Source organism: Nymphalis io, chromosome 26 (assembly GCF_905147045.1).
Source record: "Nymphalis io chromosome 26, ilAglIoxx1.1, whole genome shotgun sequence".
Classification (NCBI taxonomy): domain Eukaryota; kingdom Metazoa; phylum Arthropoda; class Insecta; order Lepidoptera; family Nymphalidae; genus Nymphalis; species Nymphalis io.
Genome location: NC_065913.1, coordinates 6,944,590 through 6,958,973, shown reverse-complemented (window position 1 = coordinate 6,958,973; position 14,384 = coordinate 6,944,590). Strand labels below are relative to the sequence as shown.

Here is a 14,384-nt window from a genome sequence, read left to right as displayed (position 1 = left end):
ATACATAACTTTGAAATATATAATTATTATAGATAAAAAAACTTAACTTTTTGTAATTAAGTTCTGAATTTTAAATAATCAATTGAAATGAGATATTTATTTCAATGTTCCTGTAGTTTCATTTCCATTTACTGGTCATATTAAAATACTAACCCATTTCCTCTAAATTCTCATTAATAATAAAATTTTTATATTATACCGTTCAAAAATTATGTATACAAATTCGAACAGAATAATACACTATGAAAAACTTAACGGTGCATTAAACATTATCATAACCGAACACAAAAAAGACCCGATGAACCTTTGACAGCTGTCATGTTGACAGGTGGGTTGGGGCGTTTTGACAGCGATTGTCAGCGAGAGCCATTATAAATCCGTATTATAATCCGTTCATAGCGAGGATTATACGGTTAGTCTTAGTAATGTTATAGCAAACTGGTTATAAGGAAGACAGGATACAAAATGTCAAGTGCGTTCAACTAACGCTTACGTACGAAAACTTTGTAATCAATGCAAGATCAATAAAAAAATAATAACCTGTTTTTATTTAAGCAGTGAAACCTCCTTGGGTGCGATGAGAGTGAAATTTCAAGGTCATATTTAAGTTAACCGTTTCTATAATTATGCAAAAACGTTTAACTCTACAAACGTTATAAATTGTATAGATACTTTGATGATAAAATAAATAATTCTAAAGCGTATTATATAATCTTATTAAATCGGAACACAAAATAAAACCTACGCATTTAAATAGTAACAAAGTTATATTAATGATGGAACATTATCATTTTTTTATATTCATGAAACAATGCAATAACCCACACCTATTATGCCATACATCTCGGAATATTGCTTAATCTGTATAACTTTACTTTATAAACTCAGAACATGAAATACCTACAAAAATGACATTGATGAAAATTCCTGTCATGGCAAAAAAAACAAAATTTTAAAGCAACTTACCTTTCAATCAATTTTATTCCTTATTTACTGATCTATCTTTCTATATGAAATTTTACCTAATAATTGCAAATGACGATTGTTTTAAAAAAAGTGAATGCATAATTCAGTGAAAAACCTTATACACCCTTAATGCTAGGAGCTAGGGTAACATGTTCAAGAAACGATGCGTTTTGGTTCCGTATAGAAATATCTACGAGGCGTATTTCAGAAGATTGCTTTGCTGTTTAAGGATGAGCAGAATACATGTAACGGATAGTAAGATAAATATATGGAGATGATATTCAATTGGGCAGTTCTACTATCCGTAACATCAAATCTATCAAATCGTATTTTCTATAAAATAACCGTTTAATATGCGTAAAACAATTTTTCTAGCAAAGATTTCAGTAATTTTTCAAACATGACATTTATTAAAGATCATAAACTAGGTATATAATTGTTTGTAGTTATTAGGTGGTTTTCGATGTGGTGAAATGACATCGTGGAAGATACAAGTACACCTTCAAATATATTTCATTATTGGCTAATGGTACCGGCTTCGCTCGGGTAGATAAGAGGAAAAATGTATTCGGTTTAGGTTTTGCTTAAAATCCGTTCTTAGCGTCTACGTCGGGGAGGAGTAATTGTGAGATATTTTAAGTAAATTGAGCAGTTTTGGAGATAGTTTATATATATTTTCATTACATGAAACATTTCATTTCTATCAAACTCTCGTTTCTATGTACGATCATAGATAGCTCCACCTACGCTCATTATAAGGCATTATCAGTTTTTGACCATCTAATATATTATATCATTATGAATATCCATTGAAAGTAACGACCTGATTCTAGTACATTCTATATGATTGCTGATAATTAACTAGCTTTGATTGAATTATATATTAACTTTCATAATAAAGTAACCAACATACTTTAAAAGCAGCTTCCATAGACTTGCAGTGCTATTCGTAAGAACAAACACGAAACTCACCACAGAAAAGGCCAGGTCTTAAAGATGTGATGTATGTCGTTGTGGCTGGGTGGGGTCGGCTGGCGGGGCACACGATCGTGTAATGTCAGAGAGATGAGACATTAATTAAAATTATTGTCAAAATAGCGTTTAACCGTAAGTCGGATTACATTTCACAAGTTAAATACGGAGAATAATTGCAGAATAGTACTACTGTACTGAGCGTACAAAATCGTTTTGTACATCTTAAATAGACAGTATTGAGATTATATATTTGTGTTTTTTTTTAAGGTGGGTGACCTCGAGATTGTTTTTGTGACAATTTAAGATCAAGCGGAACGCAGAACTCGTGTTGGTAGATTAGTCATCTAGATATTTTTTCTAGCTGCTATTAAAAAGACAATGACTTACTTTTACAGTATCGAATGGTTTTTTTTTTATATATACCACACTTGAAAATATTCAGAGTTATAAAATTATCTTAACAGAATGTTTGGCGCCGAAAACTAATGACATTTTGTTTGTCATTTGGACAATCCATATGAAAAACAAAGCAGTGGAACTAGATGATGAAATTTGATGGTAAGCGAGTAAAAGCTAGATATCCGCCTCCAAAAGTTGATATTTTCAAGTTATTCTGTTAATCTAATTTATAAATCCCAATGAATAAACGCATAAATGTTAATTTTAGGTAACAGTATTCCCGCTAGCTACAGTAGCGCTATTACGGCAATTAATGGAACCAAATGAAATGAAATGAACCAAATGTATGAACATTTCGGTAGACACTTTCTCTTTCACTCACGAGGACGAAGACCCATATGATATACCTCTTCTCACTTCTACATACACTACACTACACTGCATAGTTTTCCATCACATGCGATTATTATTATAAAGACATTTGTTTTTAGATTATTTTAGGCTGTATTCAAAATACTAAAAGACAACAAAACTTAAAAAAGTTCTACTAATATCATAATCATGTTTCCGGCTGAACAGATTCTGCTTAAGATTTAGTTAAATGTACGTACAGCTTTTACGTAAAATATTTTATTACAAATTTTTAATGATAATTATAATATATCAATGTAAAATTATATTTTAAAAAAATTATTACCTGAACATTGTGCGACGAACGCCAACATAAACAACGCCATACATATAGACAGCCTCTTCAACTCCATCGTATTGGCACTAAGATCACTGGTTTCAAAATTAATAAAAAATATAAGTTTCAATATTTATTAGGCACTTTCAACACTCACTCAAGGCACATCACAATCCACGTCAGGCACTAGATTTTCGTTTATCTGTGAAAGAAAAATAAATATAATTAGTTTTATTTAATATACAACGATTAAATCACTGAACGCATTCCAATTTTTTTTTACATATAAAACCTTTTTTTAGTGCATTTTGTGTTGGAGTCTGTTGACGTTGTGAATTATAATATAAATTTAAAAACTATTGATTTATCCCGTTTGAGTTTTGTTTTTATTATTATAAAATTACAAAATTTTAATTTACTCTTAATGAAAGTATGATAGCATGCATTATACTGGAGTGAAGTTGGTTACCGACACGTAAGCAATTTTTTATTAAGACAGATGAGCAAACTGTTATCGCTTTAAACCAAAACACTGCAATACTATTTTTGTCGTCTTTGTCGTTCCTACATTTGTGCATCATATGCTTGCATTCAAATGTTATATTTTTTTATTTCAAATTGTAAAAAAAAAAAACTAAAATAAAATGAATAAAAGATTAATAATAGATAAATAATTGACTTGTATTTAATGGTTTGAAAGGCATTCAAAGACATATTTATGTAAGTGCCTCAATGACGGTAAAGGTCGTAGAGTAATTTCCGGTCATGATAGATATAGTATCGCCTACTGTAATTAGTACAAATGCAATTATATTAATTGCAAATGCCATTTACCTTCATTCGCTATATTCATATGAAAAAACGGAAATATTAATTTTTGTACCGTATCCTTTTCCCATTTGTTTGTTTTTAGTTTATACCTATAACTATTTACTTTACACTATCATAAAGTAAATATTATTTAATAGTACTTATAACGTGGTTAAAAAAAAAAACATTTTTTTTTAAACCACTGGTCACTAGTAATATTATATCATAGTGTTCCTATTTGGGAGCTATAAAATAGATAAGGGCAGGTCAGCTTTCAACAGACGAACAGACGTCACTCACGTGAACGCGATAAAGCACGTTTGTTGCTAAATATGTTGTATCATTGAAACTAAATGGTTAATGGAAAAATTACTCATTTTTTATACCCCATATTTGAGTAAGACTGGAGTATTAACTCTATCATACAAGGTAAGTAGATTGCCTGTAGTCTGCGTTAGTAGGCTAAGGGCTATTTCATGCAATTTACAAAAAGGTAATCAAAAATCTAAGTCCCAAACCATGTGTACTACGAACGTAAAATAGTTATGACTTCTGTGTCACATTACAGCCACATCCAGTGTCACATGGATACTTATGAAACACAAAGAAGGTTTCATAATTATTTTATAATCTGTATCAAACTGTCAGTTGTGTTTGGCATAGATAAAAAAATCATCAATAGGATCTTTTAATAACCCATCTATAACGGATGTTCGTACTTACGAGGGGTTAGTATAAAAATAACCATTATTTATTGGACTAGCGGCTTCCTTCCGAGTCTTTGATGTTTCAGATACATCGAAGAACAGAGCTCACCATTTGTAATCTTGTTAGAGGAAAAAAATTGTCTGTTGATTCAAATGCTCGTTTTTTAAGATGCAACGTTTTTTGTTGTCATTTGAGCTAGTTTAAACCAGTTTTGACGTAATTGATGATTACTAGTTAACAGAAAGATGGGGCTATTATATGTATAAGCTTAGATGATATTGAATAAAATTGCAGGAATTAGTGCATACACGAAAAAATTGCAAATATAACATTCATATTTGCCCAGCTCTGCTTCAACTCATTATTGTGAATTAAGAAGGCTAACGAACGTGAATAGTCCACTTGATAGCAAGAGGTCGTATTTATAGACATTAGTAGAAGCAAGGCATTAATATGCCTCATAATGTCAATACATAGGTGATGGGAATTATAATGCTATTTGTTGAATGTATCTCGAAGCATTGCTGGATAGTAGTACAATAAATGATGAATCAGTAGTACTCGAACGAACTTCCACACAACCTACCGTACCGTTACCGTAACAGCCTGTGAATGTCCCACTACTGGGCTAAAGGCCTCCTCTCCTCTTTTTGAGGAGAAGGTTTGAAGCTTATTCCACCACGCTGCTCCAATGCCGGTTGGTGGAATACACATGTGGCAGAATTTCATTCATTAAACATTCCCATTTGTCTTTTAAACTATAAATCACTCTAGTTTTCCATTTGAATTATAATTTTGTAAATAACAATTTCGTCTGCAATCAAAACTGATTTACGAACGGTTAAACACATTATTTGAATTAAAACTTAAACCTGTCTAGTCACGCTTACGTTAAGTTATGCTTCAAGTGTAAAACTTAATAACTAAAATCATTAAGTTACATGTACTTGAACGCTTCGTTTTATTACGTTTTACTGTTGTTAATGTGTATCCAATCTGTTGTAATCGATTACTCAGAGCGTCTATATTTTTATAGAGTTGATATTTCACAACTAAAAATTCTTTCAACCCTTAATCATGATCCGCGATCTTCGGTAAGCATGTACGTGTTAATCTTCTGAACTTTTTTTGGGTTTTATATCCGTTAATGACAGCATGTGGTTATCGTTGTATCGTTAATTTTGTTTTAGATAAAACAGACGAACAAACAGACAATTTGCTGGTAAATGCCTATGTAATAGTAGCGAAACAACTTATAAATGTCCCACTGCTGGGATAAGGTCTCTCCTCTTGAAGACAAGTCCTACTATTTGACGAGAAGGCGGTATTTTCATTTAATTTCAATTTTAAATATGGGTCCACCATTATTTGGCATTCACATTTCAAGTAAACACATAAAGCATGTTATTCATTATCTCCGAAATAAACTTTAACCTCACATAAATAAGCGTGAACAATAATGGCATACTGATGTGCCAAGGTTGTGACAAAATGACACATCAGTATTGGCTAATTGGAATGTTGGTCACCAATTTTTAAGAGAATAAAGTTCTGTAAATGGAGATACATTTTTGACAGTTATTTGATATGACCAAGGTTGTTGCAAATATATTACGCAATCCTAACCTAATATTCTATAAGTAATTAAATAACCCATTGTTTTAATAGTTAAACTATCAACTAACACATCGGTGTTAAATAACATTTCATTTGACCAGAGCCGAGATGGCTCAGTGGATAGAACACGTGAATATCAACCGAAGGTTGAGGGTTCAGGCCCGAACAAACTGAAGATAAACATCGAGAACCGCATATGTCTGAGGACATTCTGGAATACGCGTTTAAAGCCTTCTATAGTCAAGAGGAGGGGTGGCCTTTGCGCAGCTGCAGCAAGCAGCAGATAATTTAAATGTTTCTATTATCATTGTTTCATTTTCAATACAGACACTGGACTGTGCGCTGCAGTTGTAAGGTTTTACCTTGAGTATTAACCTAGTAGTATTTAATTTAATTATTTTTATTAATCTATTTGATATTACTAACATAAACCTTTCTATTAACAAATGTGTAATTTGGATAAAGAAATGAGTATTATTGTGTACTTATCATAATAAACATGATTCAACATCTTTACGGCTTTATCGCTTAAGAGCGATTTATATTTTAACTCAACGCTCAATAGCGCTCAACATATATTGCATAACGCTTTTCGGATAGAAAATAGTATCTGAATAACAGCAATAAAAAAAATTATGGTTAAACGAACAGGCATATCAATTTTGCAAACGACACTTGTCAAATTATTTAACCCGAGAAATTAAAGGATTCCAAATTATCTAATTCAATCGGATGTAACTCATTTAATTAGATAGACAAACATTAATAAAGTTCGCCAACAGGTATGACAGACGTTAACGTTACCAAGGTCAGCTTACCCATTGACCCATAAACACGATAATCATCTAACATTGACACTGTGATATGTTATAACCTCGTGTTAAGTGGCTTGGGTTGACAATTATCAGATCCAACGTAACTCTTGACTCCATACGTATACTATGGATATATTACATACAATAATATCAACAGTAACAGCCTGTGAATATCTCACTGCTGGGCTAAGGCCTCCTCTCCCTTTTTGAGAAGGTTATTCCACCACGCTCCAAAGCGGTTTGGTGGAGTACACATATGGCAGAATTTCAGTGAAATTAGACACAACCAGGTTTCCTCACGATGTTTTCCTTCACCGTCAAACACGAGATGAATTATGATCACCAACTAAGCACATGAAAATTCAGTGATGCTTGCCCGGGTTTGAATTCAAGTTCATCGGTTAAGATTCACGCATTATTACTGGGCCATCTCGCTTTAATATCTCGCAATAATACCTACATAGGTGTTATTTGTCTTCGTAGGATTTTGTATTCCTTGGACAGTCTAAATGGTATTAGACTAGTCCGCCATAAAACAGATGACCTTTATTATCTTTAGAAAGAAAGTGGAGATAATTCTACTAATATGTAACGATTACGATACGTTCCCGATTCAATTCCAATCCAACTTTGACTATTCTATATTTATTCGGATCGAAGCCGAACCGATTTGATGTTAACATATACCGTTGCGTCAAAATCAAACTTGATTATTAACTTTTATGGCAGTAGTCGAAAATTAAATTAAAGATTAGGAAAACGGATAAACGGCAACGATTACGGTCGATTGATAAAGTGACATATTGTTAGTAGAATTTATAATATTGACACGAAATTGAACGTCGGAAAAATATTTTTAATATCATATGTATTGACTTCACTTGTTATATTTGTATATAAGTATAGCTCAATTATTACTATATAAGTATACTATATACCGGAGTCACCGGCGTAGCTTGCAAAATTAGCAGGCTGAAGTGGCAGTGGGCTGGTCACGTATGTCGTAGGACCGATGGCCGTTGGAGTAGACGAGTCCTAGAGTGGAGACCGCGAATCGGCAAGCGCAGCGTAGGGCGCCCTCCAGCCAGGTGGACCGACGACCTTAAGAAGGTGGCGGGCACCAACTGGATGCGGAAGGCGGAGGACAGGGAGCTTTGGCGCACCTTGGGAGAGGCCTATGTTCAGCAGTGGACAACGATTGGCTGTTTATTGATTGATTGATTGATACTAATATTATAAAGCTAAGAAGTTTGTTTGTTCGGACGCGCTAAGCTCAAGATCTACCGGTTTAGTTTGAAGATAACTTTTTGTATTAGACAACCTATTTATTCTAAGATTATAGACATAATATCTGTAATATTTATCGCAGAAATAACTCCAAAGAACATCTATTATTTCAAACACTAGTTATACATGAATCGGTATTAAGCCTACTTAATGGAAGCTTAAAAAAAGTGTCAAATTTATGACCATTTCATGAAAAATACTAGTTTCAGAACGTAGCTTCTCCCGCGTGTGTTCAGGAAACTAGGTACCCCTATGTTCTCTCCAATACCCCTGATTACGTCACATTTCATGACGATCGGTTCAGGAGTTCAGATTAACAAATAAATAAATACTGTCACATTTATAATATTAATAAACATTTACAAGCAGTTCTTTATATATCATTAAATGTATCATGGCACTTCAATAAAATATGAATGCGCGCAATTTACTTAAGTGCAGCAATTACCTTTAAGTATTAATATAATATATAAAAGTGGGCTTTGTGCAAGCTCGTCTGGGTTGGTACCCACTCATCAGATATTCTACCGCAAAACAGCTGTAATTGATATTGTTGCACAAGGGACATAACATCTTAGTTCCCAAGGTTGGTGGCAATGGTTAACATTTCTTACAATACCAATGACTATGGGCGTTGGTGACCTCATACCATTAGGTGGCCCATATGCTCGTCCACCCATAAATATTAAAAAAGCCGAGTGAAGCTCGGTCGCCCATACTATCAAATATACTTCATAATAATAACGCATAAATTCTTGTAAATATTTTCGTAGTCGTAAATAGTTTGCTATCTTATCTTCCGACGCGCATTTGGTTTTTTACCATATGAACTTACATGAGATACATATGTGTGTATCCATTAACTTATTTCAATATGTTGAAACGTAGTGATAATCACAGTAATTACGTGCGGATTAAGCGCACTAACACAAAACGCACACATTCAAAATTCAATTATAAACTTTATATCAACTCAGCTCTAATTATATATTTAAACCGTACGCAGCTGATACACTTTGATCTTGGAGTAATTTAACAAAAAAAAATGTTGGGTTATATGTTTCGTTCAGAATTGTATTTATGAAAATGATGCTAGCTTTTTGTCACCATGCAACACTGACATTAAATCAAACCCAAAATATTCTTTATTCAAATAGGTATTTCATTTTTGTATCGTCATGTTACAAATACATATTAAATGTATAGCTATCATAATTTATAAACAGAGTAATTTCCGTCCGCGTATGTACCTACGTGTGAGTGAGGGTTTATATTAAGTTTTATTCAGTGAAATAAAATTAACTAAATTTTGACTACTTTGGTCTCTGGCTTATATAGAAATATAGAAACTTTACATTGTTCGCAGTAATAGATCACTGTACGAGCACTCCTAGAAGTGGAAAACATGATAACAGTTATCGCGAGATAAAATAGACAGCATGACATCAGGCTCAATCTACATACATATATGTACATATATATAATATAAAAAGGCAATGTCCTGAATGGCTCGCTATCACATCTTAAAATTACACATAAAGACTTACGGTAGAGACGCACTGATAAAGTATTTTTTTTTAGAAATTTTGATTTCAATGGGGTGTTAAAACTTTAATTTGACAAGCCGGTTGGCGTGGTTGGTAGATAGTTGCCTTTCACGCCAAAGGTTGTGGGTTCGAGTCCCACCCAGGACAGATATTTATGTGCATGAACATGTCTGTTTGTCCTGAGTCTGGGTGTAATTATCTATATAAGTATGTATATACAAAAGAAAAGTAGTATATGTAGTATATCAGTTGTCTGGTTTCCATAGTACGATCTTTACTTAGTTTGGGATCAGATGGCCGTATGTGAATAATGTTCCAGGATATTATTATATTATTATTATTAATCGTAAACAACGAAACCCTTTTCCACACACCAAGCGAATAAATATAATTATATAGATTTTTGGGATAAGCACAGATGCGCTGAAAAGAAACTTAGCTCGAGTTAATTTAACTCTTAACTCGTTAACTATAAACTAATAAACTAACTATAAACTAACTAACTTGGGAATCGTTCTTTTTAAATATTTAATTTCTGGAAGGCTGTGTTGCTAGTTGATGGTCATCAATGTTACCAACTGCAAATTTGTATCTTAGTATAATATTTTAAATTTTAATTTAAGGAATGGTATACCCACAAGCATAACTCTATATATATATCTAAAGTATATATATATTATTAAGTTATATATATTTTAAGCAACTTTCCTGTACTTATTCGGATTGTAATCCGCGATCTTCCATTTCCACGTGCTATATCCACTGAGCCATTTTAGCACATACATACAATAGGCAATATTTCGTCCCCTAACAATAGCGGTTAATTTAGATTTCAAAGTCTCCTATAGGTGGTATCGTGGGGATCTCCATGGCACGTCAATAAATAACATACTTGTAAACGAGAGGATTTTGTTAAGACCGTTAAACGAATTTATTACTTCGGCGTTTTAAAAAAGTCCTTAAAAATTTCACACAAGTTTTGAGAATAGTTCAAAGGGAATTTTATTGAGAGATTTTATTAGATTTAAGTTTATTGATCGATAACTAACTTACATATAAAAAAGTAATATCTACTTTTGATAGCATTCTATTATATTTATAATAATTAAGATGGCCCAGTTGTAAGAACGCGTGAATCTTAACCGATGATCGTGAGTTCAAACCCGGGCAAGTACCACTGAATTTTCATGTGCTTAATTTGTGATTATAATTGATCTTGTGCTTGACGGTGAAGGAAAACATCGTTAGGAAACCTGCATGTGTTTAATTTCACCGAAATTCTACCACATGTGTATTAAACCAACCCGCATTGGAGCAGCGTGGTGAAATAAGCTCCAAACCTTCTCCTCAAAAGGGAGAAGAGGCCTTAGCCCAGCAGTGGGACATTAACAGGCTGTTACTAGGTATCCACTTCGTTAAAAAAAGTATTAGCTCAGCAGTGAAACATTTACTGGCTCTACTATTACTTTCATAAATAAATTTCTAAATTCGTTACGCATTCGAAATTCTAAAATTACATTTATTCAACATTATATAAAACCTCATTATTCAACTTTTAAAAATAATTTCATCACGATGCCAGTATTATTTATCTTGATATTTTATATAATTCGAGACATTGATCCGGTAATATAATCCGATTGCCAGACATCTGGCAATTGAAATTGAAATACAATTGTAATACACAACCGAATGTTTATTTCAACCTTGGAGAGTGAAGTTTCCAACGCTATTTGTAATAACTTTATATTACTTAAGAACTAAATTATTATTAAGACAATTTACTTGGTTTACACTTTAAAATAATAGTTAAGTAACACCGTTATGAAATGTGTGTTAATTTTATTAAGTAGATTTTAAGTAATGAGAATGAAACCATTGCCTACAAACATTCCCAATAAAAAAAAGACACATGGTATTAACAGCTTTTAAATGTCCAACAGCTGTTTGTAGGAGCTTATACCGTCACGCTGCTCTAATTCTGGTTAGTGGATAAACATATGACATAATTTCGTTTTAGACAAAGTTTCCGAACGATATTTCACTTTACCGTTGAACTCGATATGAATTATTAAAAAGTTTAGAAGCGCGCGAAAACTCACAAAAGCATTTCCGAAAACCGCGATCTTCAGTTAAGATCCTATTCACTGAGCCATCTCGGCTATTAACGGACTCCAACATGACAATGACACAAAATTTTGCGACAGCGACAAAATGAGTCACTCTCAATGGTGTCTCGTTCTCTCATTGTCTGTCTCATTCTAATAGAAAGCGAAGGCGTTGTTTGTTCGTCTGACAGTTTGCACGATGTAGGAAAACCATGAAATGTTTCAATAATTTAGCGAGAAATTAAAGTTAGAGTATATTCGGTATAAAAACATTTAAAAAAAAAACAAAATCTAATTAACTTGTAATTAGAGAAGGATGTATTTTTAAATTAAATTTTAAACAATAGATAGTTATACATAATTCAACAACTACGCTCATTATAAGAAATTGCATCTCAAGTTTTAAATTATATTATAAAATAAGATTATTTTTAAACGAAAATAAAATAAAACTTAATACTTTATATAAAAAGTAGGTGTTCCATTACATAAAGGTCTATTCGTTCTTTTCTAATTTTAATTTGGTGCCAAAAGTTAATTTACTATTTTTTTTTAATCTAAGTTTCTGTCAAAGATCCTTTCATATGAAGTGTAAAAATATAATTATCATGGTCACCACGAAGGCTGTCGACTGGTCGACGCGGTGTGCTAACCATTATTTGTACAACAAATTCACGTTAAACTCAAGGATGTTGATTTTGACATGGTTCAAATGTGTTACGCTAAAACGTTATCAAAATGACTTTTTTCTGAAACTAACAAAAATATTAAAGTTATAAACAAAGTAACGCTGTTTGTCTACCTGGAACGAAATTAATAGTATTAATTCAAAGAATTATTAGTATATGACGTAACCAAAATGGCGGACAGGTATTAAATTTAGTGCTTCTATAAAATATATTTAATATTACTGAGTATAATTTCAGAATATATTTGTAGTATATATTTATAAACAGGTACTGGTGGTAGTTATATATGCAAATCATGTTGGTACCACTCATTCATCAGTATATATAACCGGTTCAAATACTAAGTAAAATCTAATTTAAGCCAGGATAGGCTACAGGCACAAGAGATAAACATCTTCGATACCATGACAGGGAATTATTGCCAGTGTGCCAGTGTAAATAATCAACTCTACATCATGCAGTGCCAATATGGCTGAATGTAACCACTCCTTTGCTTGATTACTAAAAAATTAGAAAAAAAAACCTAACACACAGGCCGTTGTACGCCTAAAGCCATACGAATATCTAGTTAATGAATAAAGTCAATTCATCTTATAATTATTTCAATCAATACGAGATGAATCGGTTATTTTCTCAAAGAGCTCTCTATCTCGATATCGAGTAATACTGACCTAAGGCTACTGTTTCACAATTACTTTTACCTTAGTATAATAAATAATGGAAGTTCCAAAGATACGTAACAAAATATACACAAATAAAAAAATATAACCGTAATATAAGGTTAAATTTCAAATACAACGTTTGTATGTGTATTAATAATATTATAATTAAAATAACGTACTTTTTTTGTATAGTTGTAATGGAATAGGCGTTTGTCTTCCATCTCACCTGATGGAAAGTGTAGATGAAGACGAAGGTGGTACACGCCCATCCAAAAGAAACCTGTTCACTCTACTCTTATGAATGCTCCATAGTTCAACTTATCAGGAAAAATAGACCCAGGCAGGTCGTTCCAAATCTTGGCGACTCACCAAAAACGAGCTGTCATACCGTTCAGTTCGACTTTTGGGTATGTCAACAACGTATGGATGAAACTTTTGCCTGCGCCTAGTGGTCCGATACAGGAATGGAGATGGCTCAATCAGTTCGAAAAGAGCCTTCGAGCACCTTGTTTATCAAGATAAATAATTCAAACTCCACAGATTTATACTTAACGCTACAATTAGGTATTTCAATTATTAAAAGATATATCAAATAAGCGATAAAAAAAAAAAACAAAAATTAGCGTTTTGTAAATGATGAAACTGATGGTACGTGGTCACCCTGGTATATTTTATGATAATAATTATTTTTCATCATTTGCACTTGTAATTCATTTTTTTCCACAAAATATCATTAGTTAATTTATTTGTATAAGTATTGCACAGTTTTAATGTTTTATGTACAACAGTAAAGCCTGTTAATGTCCCACTGCTGGACTATGACCCCCTCTTCCTTTTGAGGAGAAGGCTTGGAGCTAATTCCACCAAGCTGCTCCAATGCGGCTAGACACATGCAGTTTTCTTCACGGTGTTTTCCTTCACCGGCAAGCACGAGATGAATTATGAGCACAAATTAAGCACATGAAAATTCAGTGGTGCTTGCCCGGGTTTGAACCCACGATCATCGGTTAAGATTCACGCTTTCTAACCACAAGGCCATCTCGGCTTTTATATATTATACATTATATTTCTTGGACATTATATTTGTTTGTATCAATTACTGATACCATTTCC

General features: G+C 32.7%; 1 protein-coding gene across 1 annotated transcript in view; it reads right to left on the bottom strand.

Annotated features, from left to right (window-relative positions):
* LOC126778493 (limbic system-associated membrane protein-like) overlaps positions 1 to 14,384 on the bottom strand; it is a 151,035-nt gene that overhangs the window by 123,296 nt on the left and 13,355 nt on the right. The window contains exon 2 of the mRNA XM_050502106.1: positions 3,038 to 3,230. Coding sequence (XP_050358063.1) covers positions 3,038 to 3,104 — 67 coding nt within the window. The 5' untranslated portion in view covers positions 3,105 to 3,230. The remainder of the gene's footprint in view (positions 1 to 3,037; positions 3,231 to 14,384) is intronic.